Genomic DNA, 20,382 nt, shown 5'->3' on the forward strand with positions numbered 1-20,382 from the left:
TGATATCATCATGGATTTTCAATTAAAAAAAAAACAGTTTTCTTTCTACCAAATCTACAAATTCCACCCAAGTATTATGAATTCTAGATGCTAGCTTAGAGTAAGAAATGTGGTGCCTTCCAAAATCCTATTGCATGAAAGCAAACAAAATCCTTTCCTTAAAATCTCTGTCATATCTAGTAGTTTCTAGTTCAACTCACATTAGAGCAGAATGCTTCAATTCTATAGGATAGAAGAATGCTGATAACCCTCATAAGTCCATAATCCCATTAGTAGTACCCATTATCCCCACCTGCCAACTACCTTGTCTTCCCACTTAATATATCTCTTCCCTGGAGAAAAGAAAGGGATGTAGTCATAGTCGCTAAACTTCTGGCATGAATTGGATACTAAGGGAAAACTAATTATTTTATTTAATCCTTCTGAAAAAACCTATGTTTTATATAATATGATACTCTCCATCTTGAAAGGAGAGGAAAGCGATACTAATAACTCTTAAATAAACTGAATAAGGTAACTAATAATATAAACAATTAATATTAATGAGTAGTAATAGCAGATAACTGGAGGGTTTACAACAATAAGCCATCAGTAAGTCTCCAATCACTTTATGAGAACAGTACCTTTTAATCCTTATAACAATCCTATGAAATAAATACCATTCTTGTTTTCCATTCTATTAACAAGAACCCTAAAGAGTGCAAAAGACAGATAACTTATCAAAAACCACTCAGTTTATGGATAACAAAATTCAAGCATTCTGGATTTTTCAGGCTTGTCTCTTAAAATCTAAATTTCATTCAACCCAGAACTGTAATCTAAGTTGCTTTATTTTCCAGTCTCATTTTCTTGCTGCTTCCGAGCCCTACCTTGAATCCCTACCCATTGCAGTAGGTTCCTAACCTCCAAAACTTTTGCCAACATCATCCCTGAGAGAGGTAAATCCTGTTCGCTGTCTCCATAGCTACAGCCTGACATCTTCCTCTAAACTCTTGTCTTGGGACTACAGTAGAGCTAACCCACTTATCATGAACTTCACTCATTGCTTGGAGCTTTGTGCTGCTATGATTTCCCCTCCAACAGAATCTCTCACATGGGTATTTGTAAGAACCAAGCTTGTTTCACCATATCACCTTGGTCTGATTTCCTCTCATTCTGTAATTTCTTCTCTTGGCTGACCAAGACACATGCTCATATCGTGACGGGAAGTTCACTTAAATTATGCAACTAAACATCTTTGCAAGTAATGCACAAAGAACTTGGATGCATTTGTTGATTTTCTTTCCTTTTAGGTTAATGCTTTTAAGCTTCTTTATAAGCCTATTTATCTTCAAATTGTTAGGTCAAGAAGGGTGTGTTAAGTATTTATTGCCCTATATCTTCTTGTGCATTTCTGGAAACATTCTGCTTAGATTCACTTTGCATGTTTCTGAATGTTTATCTCATCTATGCAGACAACTGTAAATGAGATCTAAGTCAAAGCTTCCCACTCTGTGTGTGGTCTCCAAACACACCTAAATTCATTCCATGATTCTCACGGTTCTAGGTGGGTGCATATGGATATTTTAGTGAAAACACATCACAACAGTTAAGAAGCAAGACAAAACAAATACTCTCAGTGCAAGGTCAGAATGTCATCTCTATGAGGTTCAGCAAATTTTATGATACTGAAGACATGTGGGTATCATGCTCAACGAAGACGTTGTGAGAGTCTGACGCTACTCATCAGTGGGTTTCAAGCAGTGAAGGAGAGGAGACACCATCGAAAGGTATCTTTGTTATGTCAATAGGTTTGTTACCTTCATGAAGTGCCCGACGAGCTAAAGCCTCAAATTCTTCAAAACTGTGGAGCAGGTAACAGTGCTCCTCCTTTGGGGTGGAAGCCATGTCATTCAGTTCTCGAATATTCCCTTGCCATATGCCAAAAGTGAAGATCTCCACTCCAAAATCTCGCAGTGATGCTGCAATGGGTCTGGGATCTCCTCCATTGGAATATCCATCAGTAATGAGAAATATAACTTTTGTTGAGTTTTCTCTAGAATGGCGAAGAATTTGCTGTGAAGAAATAAGGAAAGTCAGAGTGAGTTTGTGTTGTATTTTCCTACTACGTACTTCTCTTCTTGTGTAAGAGAGAACTCATGAGATCAGTAGCATTCCACAGGAATGGGAAAAGGAGCACTGATTAGTGAAAGTAAAACAGAAACAGGCACATCAGAGAGCCTGCGAAAGTCTTCTCACTAAACCACAAGAAGCCTCAACTGCATTTAAAATCCATTGTCATTGTTGGTGTCATCGTCATCATGTCAATATGAAGCTTGCTAATGAAGGGTAACAAATATTAATGGAGTGAGTTTTTAATTAATAATTTCACTCATCATTAAATTATTTTATTGATTTGAAAGGCATACATAGATAGATGGAGAGAGACAGACAGAGTCAGAGAGAGAGAGAGAGAAAGAAACAGAGATACAGAGTCAGAAACAGGGAAAACTCCCATCAGCTGGTTCACTCCTCAAATTCCCGCAACATCCAGGGCTGAGCCAGAAGATAAGAACTATGAACTTAGTCTAGTTTCCCATACGTGTGTCAGGGACCCAACTATTTGAGCCATCACTGCTGCCTCCCAGGGTGTGAATTAGCAGGAAACTGGAATCAGGAATAGAACTGGACTTTGATATCAGATGCTCTCATATGGGATGCAGGTATCTCAAGGTATACCCATTAGAAATGGGTAGAAAAGGTAAAGAAGAACCAGGATGTGTTTTCTGGCAAATTCTTATAAGGAATCTTAATTGCTGCACCACAAATTGCTTCAAATTCTATTTTATTCATTCTGAGGATCTCAAAATACGGAACAAATCTGAGTCTTATGTATCTACTTTCAAAAGTATCTACTATCTATCTATGAGGATCTATGTCTGTCAATCTATTCAAACCACCACATGATCATACAGTAAACACCTAACTGGAACACAGCAGGATTTATCTTTCCCAGAGTTGGTAATGGCTGACCTGCTTTCTATATTTGTTTTTCCACTGCTTCTCCAAAAATGTAGACTTGATTCAATTTTTCATCTTTTTCAGACCACCCAGTATTAGCACAAAATCTGATGATTTTAGTGGAGTCCAATCTTCATGAGAAAATATTGATTCACTAAATCTGACACTTGGGCTTTATTATTGTAGGACAAGTGAATTCTGTTTTAAAAATCTGATATGCTAGTGTATCCCTACAGATAGAAGAAAAAAATGAAAACTTTAAAAAGTCATTCTATTTACTTCTAATGATGTTTTTTTAACAGCAACCTGAAAAGGCACCAGCACTCCTGTGGCAAATCTAGCATCATAATATTTGCTATTGTTGTTTTTCATTAGAAATGGGTAGAAAAGGTAAAGAAGAACCAGGATATGTTTTCTGGAAAATTCTTATAAGGAATCCATATTTTCTGGCAAATCCTTATAAGGAATCCAATAATTCAAGAAACACTCCATGTTTTTCAGAAGGTAGGCTGGAAGAGTGACAACTGTGTCATATTTTGTTAAAATGAAAAGGCAATATGATGGCTTTAAAAATAAATCTGACTCAATTCACTTTATTTATTTATTTATTTATTTATTTATTTATTTTTGACAGGCAGAGTGGACAGTGAGAGAGAGAGAGACAGAAAGAAAGGTCTTCCTTTGCCATTGGTTCACCCTCCAATGGCCACCGCGGCCGGCGCACTGCGGCCAGCGCACCGTGCTGATCCACTGGCAGGAGCCAGGTGCTTCTCCTGGTCTCCCATGGGGTGCAGGGCCCAAGCACTTGGGTCATCCTCCACTGCACTCCCAGGCCACAGCAGAGAGCTGGCCTGGAAGAAGGGCAACCGGGACAGAATCCAGTGCCCCGACCGGGACTAGAACCTGGTGTGCCAGCGCCGCAAGGCGGAGGATTAGCCTATTGAGCCACAGCGCCGGTCTCAATTCATTTTAGGGAGTAGACTCATTATAAGATCCAGATTATCTCAGATTGTAAGATTTGTGCTTATAGAAAGCAAACTCTATTAGTAAGTAATCAACTGATATTAATTATAACTCAGTAATCCTTATATAAATGTTGTTAGTATTTGCAAGCTAAAGCTGAAGCTGTTAAACTTGAATTTAAAGGAAATTAAAGTAAAAAGGACTCTTGAGAATATCTGGAAATTCAGTCTTTCTCAGAAGCCACGTGACATGAAGGAATATAGTGCAGATGGGACCACGCTGAAGACAGGAATGAAGGGCTGACTGTGTAGCAGAATATCATGTAAATGCTAACCAAGATGTTCCCCAAATACATAAAAAAAGTGGCCCAATGAACAGTCTCAAAATTCCTGGCTCTTCAAGTTTAGAAAGCTTCCCTCTTGATGACGGACAGGAACTTTGGGATGAATGATTGGTAAGTGTGAGATTTTTCTATGCTCCAGGCAGGAAAAGAACCTCTGAGGAGAGGAAGAAGGAGAGAACAAGAGTTTGGGTATAGCTGTGAGACGCTCCACACCTCCACTCAGTCACAAAAGAGATGAGTGACACACATCTCTTTAGGGAGAGGGATCCATAGGCCTTCTTCCATTTGGATTTTGGGAATAGTGGCAAGTTCCACAGACATGCCCTTGGTGACAATAAGAGACTCTGAAATACAATATATGGGTGTTAAAGGAGACAGGATGTGATGAGTCTTCCTCACTCTGGCAGAGGCACAGGAGAGAAAGTCAATGCAACACTAAGACTCTTCCAGGGATGGCCCTTTACCATAGCAGCTAAGATGCCAGTTCCAACACTCATGCTCCACAGCACAGTACTGAGTTTCAGTTCCTGCCACTGTCTCCTGATTACAGCTTCCTGCTGATGGAGGCAGCAATGATAGCTCAAATAATTGGGTCCCTGCCACCCACATGGGCAATCTTGAGTGAGCTGTCCCCAACTTCAGCTCAGCCCAATCTTTTTTTCTTCTTTTTCTTAAAGATTTATTTTTATTTATTTGAAAGGCAGAGTTACAGAGAGGCAGAGGCAGAAAGAGAGGGAGAGATCTTCCATCTGCTAGTTCACTCTCCAAATGGCCAGAAATGGGCCGATCCAAAGCCAGGAGCCAGGTCTCCCATGTGGGTGCAGGGGCCCAAGGACTTGGGCCATCTTCCACCACTCTCCCAGGCACATCAGCAGGGACCTGGATCGGAAGTGGAACAGCTAGGATTTGAACCAGCACATATATGGGATGCCGGCACCACAGGTGGCAGGTTTGTTTAACTGCTATGCCAGAGCACTGGCCACAGCTCAGCCAGTCTTGGCCATTGTAGGTGTTTGAAAAGTAAACCAGCCTCTCCATTTTATAAAAGACTCCTATCATATTAACGGTCTTACAACAGTAAGGGTGTACTAGTAGGTGACCTCATAGACCATGTGAGTCCAAAGCCACATAGAGATGTGTCTTTCTTGAGCAATATTAATATGAAGAGATCATGGAAGCCCCAAGAGGAGAGCTCAAGGATGAAGGTGAAACTGAACAGAAAACATGCTGATGACCAGTGGGGACCATCATTCCATCACGGCCACTGACGACACAACTGAACATTTCAGAGAATGGAAATACAGAAAGTCAGAGCTGAGAGGTGAACATAGCTCCTTTGCTGCAGCTTTGCATAAGCCACAGAGCTTAGACTCAACTACATGGAGAAACAGAAGTGGAAGATTCCTGAATGTAACTCAGTTTTGATAAGCAAAGTGCATGCAATACTTCTGATTTTGAGTTTGCTTGGAACTTTCTGTCATCAGGTTGACTGGGGCCTCAAAAGGAAATTACATTCAATATTATAGAGCATTTTTTTAAAAATTTCAAGCTGCAGATGTTAAAATACTTTATCTTTACATGCATATCTTGTCTTCCTGATACAACCTTATGAAATCTTGGACAGTAGAGAACATCTTTTGGAACTCTGCCATCCCCAGTATTAGAGGGAGCAGAGATGAAGGCTAGGGACGGAAGGTAGCAGGTCCCCTTATCTAACCTCTTGCAACACAGCTCACAGGCATGCAGAGGGGACAGGCCTAGCTTTTTAAGAGCAAGGACAGCTTTACACAGAAGCCTGGTCTTCTTCCCAAATGGGACTTCCTTAAACGCATGTATCTTCGCAGTTCCCCAATATGCAGAGTACAGAACAATGTTCCGCAAACAGTACTCACACAATAAATATTTGTCAATAAAGGATGGGCGCAGGGTAGTAATTATTCCACACTGCAGCTGATGATGCAAAAACCCCACGCTGTCTTTATCTCTGTCTCTTCCCATATGCTACCTTAGAAAATTCCCCATGAAGCCTAGTAAAATAGTCTCCTATACATGTCTGTAGTAATTTAGTACTTTTATTTACTTCTTATTTTTTAAATTCAGATAGATATTTTTTGGTCTTTTGTGTGAGGGAAGGACTGATTTTATTTTATTCAATAGAATAAATAATTTCCCCAAATCATTTATTGATAGGCCCATTCTTGTCCTGGCTACAACTTCTCCATTTTTTTATTGATTTATTAATCTGCTACCCTGTTTGGGCTGCTATCTCGTTAAAGTATGTTTTCACAGGTTTTAGGGAAAGCCTATCATCTTTTCACTCTTTCTATATGTTGATGGTTAACATAAAAAATTCCTTTTTTGATTGAGCTTGAGAGTCTACTTATTAAATTATTATTTTTTTTTTTTTTGGACAGGCAGAGTGGACAGTGAGAGAGAGCGAGCCAGAGATGCTTATTAAATTCTTCACTAAAATTCTTCTGTGTAACCATCTGATCAAGTAATTCTACTTTCTACTTCTAGGAATCCCAAAGATAAACTGACTGGCATGCATGCATGCATGCATCTCTCTCTCTCTCTCTCTCTCTCTCTCACACACACACACACACACACACAGGATCAGCCCCCAGGAAATTCAGCATCTGTAAAGTCCTGACCGTAGTCTCCAAGTGCCGTCCCTCACTCAAGGGAACCAGGGATTCTTGCAGAAATGACTGACATCTAGTCTGGAGCAAGGAATGTACAACATGAGCTTGGACCCTCCTCTCATGACAGAGAGCTGTTAAAGATTATGAAGGCCAAGCCAAAACTGAAGCTCCCTCTGGTCAAATAAAGAGCAATTTGAGTATCAGTAAAAAAATAACTGGAATGTATTTAATTGAATGAAGTATAATACACACGTGTGTATTATATATAAAAATTTATATATAAAAATTACTGACAGAACTATACACATACCTTTTTGTTGTTGTTATTGTTCAATACTACCTCTAGGAGAAAGACCAATAAACAACCTGCTATGAATGACATGAAATGAGACTGTATTTAATTTGTCTTACAGTTATGCTTTTCCATATTCAAAGGGCAGCACAATGTGTTTATATCATCCTCATGTGTTACTGGGTAATCGACTTTCCCATGCTCCCTCTCTAAAGCTATGAGCTGGCCTGCATGGACAATCCCCTGATGCCTGCAGTAATTTTGATTACTGTCTCTTCTACAAGGTCATGGCACTTAACAGCAAGCAAAACCCTAAAACAGCATTTTGATGGAAGGAAGGAGAAGGGAGAAAAAAGTAACTTATTGTTTGCAGTATGATATTCTTTTTTTTATATATACTGAAGTACCTTGGCTTAAAGTGCCAATACATGGATCCTTTTTTAAAAAAAAAGATTTATTTATTTATTTATTTATTTGAAAGTCAAGGTTACATAGAGAGAGGAGAGGCAGAAAGAGAGAGAGAGAGAGAGATCTTCCATCCAATGGTTCACTCCCCAAATGGCTGCAACGGCTGGAGCTGTGCCGATCTGAAGCTAGGAGCCAGGAGCTTCTTCCAGGTCTCCCATGCAGGTGCAGGGGCCCAAGCACTTGGGCCATCTTGTACTGCTTTCCCAGGCCATAGGAGAGAGCTGGATCGGAAGTGGGTCTTGAACTGGTGCCCATATGGGATGCCGGCACTTTAGGCCAGGGCATTAACCCGCTGCACCACAGCACCGGCCCCACAGTATGATAATCTTGATAGTGCCTGGTACAGAGTGAGTCCTCATAAATATTGATGCATGAATGAATGAGTTGGATAGATAAATTCTAGGATACTCTAAAGACGATTACTTGAGTTGATCTTGTGTGAGTAGTAGGAATATGAGTGTGAATGGATATATTTCACATGAAAAAGATAAAGCATTCTTTTTTGTGCCTTTGTTGTCCCTCTGACACAAACAAATGCTATTGTGTGATATTAAACTTAGCTCATGGGGCTGGTGCTGTGGTACAGCAGGTTAAAGCCCTGGCCTGAAGCACCGGCATCCCTTATGGGCACCGGTTCTAGTCCCAGCTGCTCCTCTTCTGAGCCAGCTCTCTGCTATGGCCTGGGAAAGCAGTAGAAGAATGCCCAAGTCCTTGGCCCCTGCACCCATGTGGGAGACTGGAAGAAGCTCCTGGCTCCTGGCTTTGGATTGGTGCAGCTCTGGCCATTGTGGCCATCTGGGGAGTGAACCAGTGGATGGAAGACCTCTCTCTCTGTCTCTACCTCTCTCTGTAACTCTTTCAAATAAATAAAATAAATCTTTTAAAAAAAACTTAGCTCATGTCAATAACATTCCTTCACAGCCAGGGTAGGACCTCGAAGAGATTTCTTGCTTTACTACTTATTACACACAAAACACTTTAAGCTATGATTCTACTTGTCTTCTATTTTTGCAGAGATCTGGTGAGTATTTACAGGAACCCTTATATCTGTTGACAAGACAATATATTAAGCTTAAAATAGCAAGGAGAATAGCAGGACGCATAGTCCAAGCAAAGAATTACACAAGACCTGGGTTTGGAATGCTATTTACAGAGAGAGGAGGGGTGAATGATTTACTGAAAATAATTTATCCCCTACCCCCTAGTCTTTGTGCTTCATTGTACTTGAATAAAATCATAATAAAAACATTTTTCATACCAAAATTTAAGAAGTAAGAGAGATCTGTGGTAATGCTTGTGGAATGTGCTAGAAGCCTGGCACTGGATTTTCTTTTTAGTGTTCCTGAAATAGTTTACATCATCTGCTACCCTTTGTGAGGCATTTCAGAAAGAATTTTTTGGTTTAGAATATTGAATGAGGCAAACCCTTTGCTGCCAAAGAAAAACTCAACAAAACTCAACATGAACTTTGGATGGCAAAAGGTTATCACCATCTGTATTGTATCAAGCCTCTGATTAGCTTGTATAAATATCTGGCAGGGAAGTAAGCTTCCCTTGTCCAGCAATAGTCATTAGAATGATAAAAATGCAGGGTTGTGTAACATCGTTCTAACACCGGAGATCCATCACCATTACACAAGATTGCACCTCCCCCCTTCCCGCCCCTTCCCCATCCTAAGTCAGGCCACAAGAGAATTCTTCTGAAAAATGGTCTTGGAAGAAAAAGAGAGCTCACAACAAATCTGGGCTAGGAACAAAATTTGCTCTAGAGCTCCATTAATTAAACTACACACAATTATAATATCCACTCAACACAACCTTTGCTGCAGATTTCCATTGTGACCAGCCTTGACTGAAGATCCTAACTAGCATTCTTTCCTTGAAAGAACTTGATATCATGAACTAATAATACCTTTAGTGACTTCTCTTCTCCCAGGAGAAATTAGTATATGAGGCCAGTGTTTCAACCTGTTTTCTACACTCTTTCTTGTTAGAAAACATCAAGTACAAACAAGGAATCATAAACTACATAGGATACTTTCCCTGCCCTTCAAATTCTAAAATTTCACCAAGATTCTTTAATTAATATTTTTATTTTAAATGCTCAGCTATTTTCATTTCAAAGGATGCTTATTGCTTTATATTTTTGAATATTATCTATGGGAAGATAAGTTATTCTCGCTTTGATTCATCGTTTTCCAGACTTCTTCACATATTCCAGCCTTTTAAATTTTTTTATTTCATCCTCCTTCTTTTTGCACTTGGTGGGAATATCTCAAGCTTTTCTTCTATATCATCATTTTGGGTTTATGCAGTGTCACTTTATTTTCTGTTATAATCCCATCTCATTTTGTTTAAATGTTGATCCCTTCGTCTCTACGTCCATTTCTATTTCCATTCTCATTTCAGGATTTTATTTACTTAAGATAAACACATGAAACCAATGTTTTCTAAGATGTAGCTGTCATTCATAGTGAATTCTTATACTTCATCTATATATTAGCTTTCATTTTAATTTTATTTAGTAGAAAATTTTCAAAGAAGCCAAATAGAATTGTGGATTTATTTTTTGATCCTTTTTTTCTTACTCATTAATGAAGAAATATATAATTTCATTATTTGCAACAAACAACACATAGAATAAAAGGAATGCTGGAATACATGGCTTTAAAATTCACCATCTTGAGGCCAGCGCTGTGGCACAGTGGGTTAATGCCCTGGCCTGAAACGCCGGCATCCCATATGAGTGACAGTTGTAGTTCCTGCTGCTCCTCTTCCAATCCAGCTCTCTGCTGTGGCCTGTGAAAGCAGTAGAAGATGGCCCAAGTCCCTGGGCCACTGTACCCACGTGGGAGACCCTGAAGAAGCTCCTGGCTCCTGGTTTCGGATCAGTGCAGCTCCAGCCATTGCGGTCATCTGGGGAGTGAACCAGTGGATGGAAGACCTCTCTCTCGGTCTCTACCTCTCTCTGTAACTCTGTCTTTCAAATAAATAAAATAAATCTTTTTAAAAATTCACCATCTATTATTATTATTAAAACAAACATAACTTACCCAAATGATTAGTGAGAGGGCTAAAAAAATAAGCCACATACTGTGTCTAAACAAAATGGTCTAGATCGGAACTGTTCGATAGAACTTTCTGTGATGACCCATATGGTATCTGTTCTACTTGACAAATCTGGGTACTCAGAACTTGAAATGAGTGTGTTAAAACTGAGGAGCTGAATTAAAAATTTTATTTAATTTTAACTACATTAGGTTTAATAGACACTGGTGATTAGTGGCTACAATATTGGACAGTGCAATAAGTCAAAAGAGATATATAATCAACCCAGCATTAAAAAACATAAAATATCTAGAGTAATCTAATGAGAATATTCTATAAATCTAAGATATACAAAATCAACTAAGTACATGACTATATGATGAAAATAAGTATAAGAAAATGGTGTTTACATCATTAGGATTTCAAAAGCCAAAACCTGTATGAAAACAAGAACTGAAAGGCACAGAAAGACAACAGACTACGATGAAAAGAAATATGTATACAAGAGATAAGAAAATAATGTTAGAAAAGTCAAAACATAATGAAAGTCAACATTGTATATAGCGAGACAAGATGTCAGAACTTGAAGCTGATGGAGTTTAGTATAAATTTTAGTGTATAAAACTGCTGAATAAACTTTTTCACAAATTTACAAAATTCTACATACAGCCAAACTTAATTCAAGTAACAGTAAAAGGATCTTTCCTCTTTATATGATAGGAGTTATTCCTCAAATGCAAAAATAGATTAAAATTAGTCTTCTACTCCAATTAAATATAATCATTGCCCAAATTTTAAAAAATCCAAGATTCTAGCAAGGCATTCATTAAGACTAAATTCTGCCCTTTTTAATGAACAAACATTAGGAATAGATATATACCTCATTAATGTGATAGATTATCCCAAAACATCAAATGAAACCATAACAATTCTCTTAGTTTTTTTTATTCCATTCTTTCTTTTTTTTCTTTCTTTTTGTTTCTTTTCTTTCTTGGACTAAACAGGAGAGGGAGGAGGAAGTGCGGTGCGGGGGAGAGAGTGGGTGGGAGGGCAGGTATGTCGGGAAGAATCACTATGTTCCTAATGTTGTATTTATGATACATATAAATAAAAATAAAAGAAACCAAGCTCAACTGTAAAAAACCAAATTTCACAATTAGATAAGCAATAAACTAGTGATTCTAAGTATTTTCACTATTATTTAAAATTATTTTGAAATTTCTAGCTAAGGGAATAAGATTACAAAACTATAGAAAGTATTATGCCTTTTAAAATTTTGGGTTCCTCTCAAAATTACAAAGCAAGGAAAAAACTGGGAAATAAGTACATCAGACATAAAAAATAAAGTATTAATGGCCTTAAAATTTTAAAAAAACTTGTACATGTCTCTAAAGGAAAAGAAAAATAACAGCAACATAAATGATTGTTCTGACCCAACAAACCACAGAACAAAAGAAAAACAAAAGAATTCTATTTTCAGAAAATATGTAAAATGTTTAACTTCACTAACACCAAAGTAATGTAAATTGAATAATAATAATAATGTTATCTGTTTCATGTCTCACATGGACAACTTTTGGCTTAGGTTCAAAATTATAAAATATGTAGTGCTTCTTTTGAGAATCCCACCTGGACTGATGATATTTGGAGTACTATTTGACAAAGTGATCAAAGCCCTAAGAATTTCACATGTTTTAAGCTTCAGTTTTACAGCTAAAAATATTTTAAGGAAATAAGCATGGATATATACCCAAAAATAATCAAAATAAAGTATATATCATAATAATTTCATTAAAAATTGGCAATAATAAAAAATTCCAGAATTAGAATACTAAATTATGGTACAATCCTATAATATCATTACAATGATATTGTTAAATAATATCACATTTAAGAAGTAGACAATCAAACATGATTTTTTTACTTTGTATTGGTGTGCAGCTATCTGGAGAATGCACCACATGTATGTGTATATATTTTTATGATGATGACTGACAACACATGTATCAAAATGTTGGCTTTCTCCTGCTAGTATATTTAGAGGTTTTTACTCATTTCTATTTTATATTTTTGTGTGTATGTGTTTTAACTGTGTTTGAATTTTCTCTTTCTCCTCTCCTCTATCATCCCCCAGGGAATGTCATGTGAGCGCAGAACTTTTTCACCTTTAAACTAATAATTCCCAAGTCAATACAAAATTAATCCTTTAAACCCCCAAGGTGAAATGTCAGAGCCCAGTGGATAACTCTGAATCTATCATGGGATCTCTCAAAATCAGCACATCTATTCCTCCATCTGTTTTTGAGACTTAGCAAATGCAGCACCACCATCCACCCCATTTTCACGGTCTGCATTTTGGAGTGATCTATGATGTCTTCTGTCTGCCCAATTACATTAGTAAGAATCCAGACCTCTGATTTCACCTCTGAATTACCTGCCTACCTCGCAATCTTGCTGCCCCAGTCCTGGTTCAGGTACTTTAATCTGGATTATTGGAAAACAAAAGTTGGTTCAAGCATCTCTAACTCTTACTTCAATTCCATTTTCTGACATGACATCAAATACACTTTCAGCATTTTCCTTTTGTCTACAAAGTGAAGTTGGAAGTTCTTTACCAGTCTTTTTGCTAATCCATCTCAATACCCCCAGCCCCACCACTTACCCTGGCCTTTTCTTCTGTCTACTTCCTCAACCCACCTCCTTCACTCTATTCTAGTGACACTCAGTCTATTTGGTGGCTTTGGACATGATACTTTCCTGATGTCTGTTCTGCCTAGAAATTCTCGCCAAGTCTTTCTTATCTCCCAACATGTCTGCCTCTGTCCCTTACTAGTTCTTCAGAATTTAGATCAAAGTCCATTTTCTCTTTGAAACTTTCCCAAATTCTTCTGCAGTGCATAAAATAAACCCACTCCAGTGCCTTTACTCACATTCCATTATTCTAACCCTATCATAATTACAGTTAATGCTTATATGTCTGGCTATATTCCAAGGACTGAATTTTATATTCCCTCTCCACCAATGATCAAAAAGCAGCTATGAAATAGATGAGTGAAAGAATAAATTTAAAACGCCTAAGTTTTCACTAGTGACATGTCCAACATACAGAACAAAATAATAAAATCAAGGCCAAAAATTGTTGTTACTGTAAATCCTGTTCTGTTATAATGAAATGAAAATTCTTATAAAAATTATATTTAAACCTATTTTACCAAAGCTTGTTATGCATCAGGCACCATGAGAGGGATATCAAATTGCGTCATTAGTTGACACAACAGAACCATTGAATAAAAACAAACATAAATAAACAATGACAAAATTATAACTGGAGGCCGGCGCCACACCTCACTAGGCTAATCCTCCGCCTTGTGGCGCCAGCACACCAGGTTCTAGTCCCAGTCAGGGCGCCGGATTCTGTCCCGGTTGCCCCTCTTCCAGGCCAGCTCTCTGCTGTGGCCCGGGAGTGCAGTGGAGGATGGCCCAGGAACTTGGGCCCTGCACCCCATGGGAGACCAGGATAAGTACCTGGCTCCTGCCATCGGATCAGCACGGTGCGCCGGCCGCGGCGGCCATTGGAGGGTGAACCAACGGCAAAGGAAGACCTTTCTCTCTGTCTCTCTCTCTCTCACTGTCCACTCTGCCTGTCAAAAAAATAAATTAATTAATTAATTAATTAAAAAATAAAATATAAAAAAATTATAACTGGAAAAGAGTATTTATGGTAACTGAGCTTTGCTATTTATATATATTGTAATCGCAAATCAATCATACTTAGTATGTTTTATTTATTTTAAGTACTAACTCAGTCTTCATAGCTGAAACTCAAGGAAGAAAAATAATGTTGGGTCAACTCACACTTAGGCTACTCATGATAGTCTAGCCAAATCACACCGAGTGTCAAAGAGCTTCAGCTCAGACTGATGGTCAGGGATTCTCTACCCACATACATGCTTTAGTTATCAAGTAGGTACACAAATCATTTTGAAATGGACCCATAGAGACCATACGTCTAGTTGGAAAATGGTGTGTATAGGAGCTGATGAGTGACAGACTTAATCCAGAATGTAAAAAGAAACAGAAAAAACATGCAAAAGACCAAATATTTCCAATCACACCAACTTCATTCATTCTGCAAACATACAGGGAAATACAGAAAATCTATACAGGAAAAGAAAGGATTACAGACTCAAAAAGTGAAAATGAGAGGCCAAATGACATATCACTCTTACATTATTAAGATAAAATCAAATTCAACTCCAATATGAATCTTATCACATTTAACCTTATAAAATAACCTCAGTTGACATGTTACATGCCAATACAATATGACCAAGCTGCATTTAGCACAGTGCAGACATTAGAGAATTTCTTCATATGCCTCACGTCAGGAGACAACAGAACAAAGAGAAAGACAATCTCACATAATACAAACATAATTTGGTATTTGGGCATCAGTTCATGACTTTACAAATTAATTAGGCAAAGAATAGAAGGGTACTTACTTAATAGGAAAAAGACAATGAACAAAAATCCAAGTCCAAAATCATTCTTGAAGCTTCCTGATTAAATTCAGGAACAGGCAACAATGCCCCTACATTTCTATGTAGGAACACTAGCCAACCCAATGAGGCAAGAAGTGGAAATAAGTATAATAACAAGGTGAACATATTTCACATAAAAGAGAATCAAACTTTTAATTTTTTAAAGACTCATTTACTTATTTGAAAGTCAGAATTACAGCAAGAGAGGGAGATGCAGAGAGAGAGAGAGAGATCTTCCATCTGCTGGTTCACTTCCCAAGTGGCCGTGAAGGCCAAAGCTAAGCCAGGCTGAAGCCAGGAGCCAAGAGCTTCACCCAAGTCTCCAACATGGGTGGCAGGGTCCCAAACATGTGGGCCATCTTCTGCTGATTTTCCCAGGCCATTAATAGAGAGCTGCATTGGAGCAGCCGGGACTCGAACCGGTGCACATATGGGAAGCCAGCCTCAAACACTGGCCCCATGAATTAACTTTTTAAAAAAGATTTATTTATTTATTTGAAAGGCAGAGTTACAGAGAGATAAAAGGAGAGAAAGAGACACAGAGAGATCTTCCATTCACAAGTTCACTCCACAAATGTTTGCAACAGGAGTCTGGAACTAACCTGGGCCTCCCACATGAGTAGCAGGGGCCCAAATACTTGCACCATCTTCTGCTCCTTTCCTAGGCACATGAGCAGGGAGCAAGATAAGAAGTGGAGCAGCTTCAACTTGAACCAGCACTCATACAGCATGCCTGCATTGGAGGCAGTAGCTTAACCCTGTGCCATAACACAGGCAGCCAAAAAGAATCAAATTGAAAGAAAATATCATGAAAAAAATTATGTACTATAACTATAAAATTAACTATGAATTTAACTACAAAATTTTACATTGACAACTAACCACTAATAGAGATTTAAAAATTTTATTCTTGGGACTGGCATGTGGCACAGGGAATTAAGCTGCTGCCTGTGATGCCAGCATCTCATGTGGGTAAAAGTTCAAGTCCTGGCTGCTCCACTTGTGATCCAGTTCCCTGCTAATGCACATGGGAAAACAGCAGAAGATGGTCCAAGTACCTGGGCCCCTGCCACCATGTGGGGGGCCTGGATGGAGTTCCAGATTCCGGTTGCCACAATTTGGGGAGTGAATCAGCAAATGGTAGATCTGTCTCTCTGTCCCTCTATCTCTCTGTCTCTCTCTCTCTGTGTAACTCTTTCAAATAAGTAAACACATCTTTTTAAAGAATAAAAACTCAATTATTATATGTCTACATGATAACATATGCTGGCAAAATAATTTTAGAAAAATTTTAGATTCAACTATATATTATATATAATTTTATATGTATTCATACAAATACATAAAAAAGAGACAAAATCACAACAGTTATACTTTCTTGCTCTGTGTAAAACTATTAATGTGTATACTATATCTATTTTAGGCATGGAAAGCCAAGACACTCTGGAAAAAAAAAGAAGACCTAAATGAAAGATCTCTGTGAGTGAGATCCCAGTGGAAAGAATGGGGCCATCAAAGAAGGAGGTACCTTTCTCTGAAGGGAGGAGAGAACTTCCACTTTGACTATGACCCTGTCGGAATAAGATCGAAGTCGGCAAACGCAAAAGGCTTCCATAGCCTTGGAAACTCATGAATAGAGCCTAGGGAGATTACTGACACCATAAACAAGAGTGTCAATTTGTTAAGTCAACAACAGGAGTCACTGTGTACTTACTTCTCATGTGGGATCTGTCCTTAATGTGTTGTCCAATGTGAATTAATGCTATAACTAGTACTGAAACAGTATTTTACAATTTGTGTTTCTGTGTGGGTGCAAACTGATGAAATCTTTACTTAATATATACTAAATTGATCTTCTATATATAAAGATAATTGAAAATGAATCTTGATGTGAATGGAATGGGAGAGGGAGCGGGAGATGGGAAGGGTGTGAGTGGGAGGGAAGTTATGGGGACGGGGGGAAGCCATTGTAATCCATAAACTGTACTTTGGAAATTTATATTTACTAAATAAAAGTTTAAAAATGTGTATACTATATCAATAATAATCAAAAATATTTGATAGTTTTAAATATAAATTTATAAAGACTTTTAACAGTTACCCTTGAATTAAAGATATTTGCATATCATTAAAATGTCCATACTACTCAAAGAAATTTACAGATTCAATGTGATTCTAATAAAATACCAAATACCAAAGATGTTCTTCTCAGACCTGGAAAAAATTACCCTAAAATTCATATGGAATCACCAGAGACCCTGAATAGCTAAAGAAATCCTAATCAATAAATTTAAGCAGGAGACATCACAATACCAAGTTTCAAGACATATTACAGGGCAGTTATAATCAAAACAGGCTAACAGTGGCACAAGAATAGATATGTTGACCAATGGAAGACTATAGACCCAAGAAATTAACCCACACATGTACAAACAAATGACAAATGAGCTAAAATCACTCCCTGGAGAAAGGACAGTCTCTTCAACAAATGGTGTTAGGAAAATTGGATCTCTGCATATGCAAGTATGAAACAAGACCCCTACTTACACCCTTTACAAAAATTAGCTCACAATGGATCAGTGATCTAAATCTAAGACCTGAAACCATCAAATTACTAGAGGAAAACAGGGGAAGCACTGTAAGATATTGGTGTAGCAATGGTTTTTTACATAAGACTACAGAAGCACAGGCAATAAAAGCAAAAATAGACAAATGGAACAGTGACTTGATCAGCCCTTGCCCTGACTGTTGATGAGCAACTTAATACATTATCCTTCTTAGTATTTTTTTTGTTTGTTCTACTTAATACTTTTGGTTGAATACTGTAATCAATACACAGTTATTCTTAAGTGTTGAAACTTAACTGAAAAGTGATTGCTGTTAAATATAAGAGTGGGAATAAGAGAGGGAAGAGATGTGCAATTCGGGACATGCTCAAGCTGACTTGCCCCAAACAGTAGAGTTAGAAACATACCGGGGATTCCAATTCAATCCCATCAAGGTGGCATGTACCAATGAATTTCTGTTCACAATTGACCATAATGATAGGACTAAGAGCCAAAGGGATCACATAAACAAGACTAGTGTCTGCTAATACAAACTGATAGAATAAAAAAGGGAGAAAACAATCCAACATGGGAAGCAAGATACACAGCAGACTCATAGAATGGCGGATGTCCTAAACAGCACTCTGGCCTCAGAATCAGCCCTTAAGGCATGCGGATCTGGCTGAAAAGCCCATGAGAGTATTTCAGGCATGGAAAGCCAAGACACTGTGGCAAAAAAAAAAAAAAAAAAAAAAAGACCTAAATGAAAGATCTCTGCGATTGAGATCCCAGTGGAAAGAACAGGTCATCAAAGAAGGAGATACCTTTCTCTGAAGGGAGAAGAGAACTTCCATTCTGACTATGACCTTGTCTAAATATGATCAGAGTCGGTGAACTCAAAAGGCTTCCATCGCCTTGGCAACTCATGACAAGAGCCTAGGGTGATTACTGATGCCATAAACAAGAGTGTCAATTTGTTAAGTCAACAACAGGAGTCACTGTGCACTTACTCCTCATGTAGGATCTCTGTCCTTAATGTGCTTTACATTGTGATTTAATACTATAACTAGTACTCAAACAGTATTTTTCAATTTGTGTTTCTATGTGGGTGCAAACTGTTGAAATCTTTACTTAATGTATGCTAAACTGATCTTCTGTATATAAAGAGAATTGAAAATGAATCTTGATGTGAATGGAAGGGGAGAGGGAGTGGAAAAGGGGAGGGTTGTGGGTGGGAGGGAAGTTATGGAGGGGAAGCCATTGTATTCCATGAGCTGTACTTTGGAAATTTATATTCATTAAATAAAAGTTAAAAAATAAAAAGACAGAACAACAACAACAAAAATAGAGAAATGGGATTACATCAGGCTAAAAAGTTTCTGCACAGCAAAGGAAACACTCAACAAAGTAAAGAGACAAACAACAGCATGGGAGAAAATATTTGCAAATGATACATTTGATAAAGGATTAATATCCAGGATATATAAGGAGCTCAAGAAACTTAACAACAACAAAACAAGCAATCCAACTTAGAAACGGGCTAAGGATTTGAACAGGCATTTTTCAAAGGATGAAATACAAATGGCCAGTAGATACATGAAAAGACACCGAGGATCACTAGCCACCAAGGAAATGAAAATAAGAACCACAATGAGGTTTCACTTCAACCCAATTAGAAAGGTGATCACCCAAAAATAAAAAAAATAGCAAGTGCTGACAAGGATGTGGGAGAAAATGTACCCTAATCCACTGTTTCTGGGAATGTAAACTAGTATAACCATTATGGAAGACAGTATGGAGATCCCTCAGAAACCTGAAAACATATTTATCTTATGACTCAGCCATTCCACTCCTGGAAATTTACCCAAAGGAAATGAAATCAGCATATGAAACAGTTATCTGTACCCCTATATTTATAGCAGCTCAACTTACAATAGCTAAGATTTGGAATCAACTCAATGTCCCTCAGCTGATACTGGATAAAGAAACTGTGATACATATACATGATGAAATACTACTCAGCTGTAAAAAAAAGAAGTTAATCCTGTATTTCACAACAAAATGGATGCAACTGGAGATTATCATGCTTAGTGGAATTAGTCAGTCCCAAAAAGACAAATATAATAGGTTTTCCCTGATTTGTGGTAATTCATATATACTGTATAAAAAAGTAATGTATATGAGCAAAACTGATACTTTGTGAAATTTTTAAAAGATTTACTTATTTATTGAAAGGCAGAGATACGGAGAGGCAGAGGCAAAGACAGAGAGGGAGGTCTTCCATCCACTGGCTCACTCCCCAGAAGACCACAACAGCAGGAGCTGAGCCGATCTGAAGCCAAGAGCCAGAAGCTTCTTCCAGGTCTCCCATGGGGGTGGAGGAGTCCAAGGATGTGAGCAGTCTTGGCCACAAGGGAAGGCTGGATCAGAAATGGAGCAGCCAGGACTTGAATCAGTGCCCATGTGGGATGCCAGCACCGCAGGCAGCAGTTTTACCCACTACCCAACAGTGCTGCCCCTGACATTTTGTGATTTA

General features: G+C 38.1%; 1 protein-coding gene across 1 annotated transcript in view; it reads right to left on the reverse strand.

Moving 5' to 3' along the window:
* SVEP1 (sushi, von Willebrand factor type A, EGF and pentraxin domain containing 1) overlaps positions 1–20,382 on the reverse strand; it is a 210,656-nt gene that overhangs the window by 164,602 nt on the left and 25,672 nt on the right. Inside the window, exon 2 of the mRNA XM_002708072.6 lies at positions 1,800–2,055. Coding sequence (XP_002708118.4) covers positions 1,800–2,055 — 256 coding nt within the window. The remainder of the gene's footprint in view (positions 1–1,799; positions 2,056–20,382) is intronic.

This window comes from Oryctolagus cuniculus, chromosome 1 (assembly GCF_051225735.1).
Source record: "Oryctolagus cuniculus isolate XC-2025 breed Fujian yellow rabbit chromosome 1, ASM5122573v1, whole genome shotgun sequence".
NCBI classification, from domain to species: Eukaryota; Metazoa; Chordata; class Mammalia; order Lagomorpha; family Leporidae; genus Oryctolagus; species Oryctolagus cuniculus.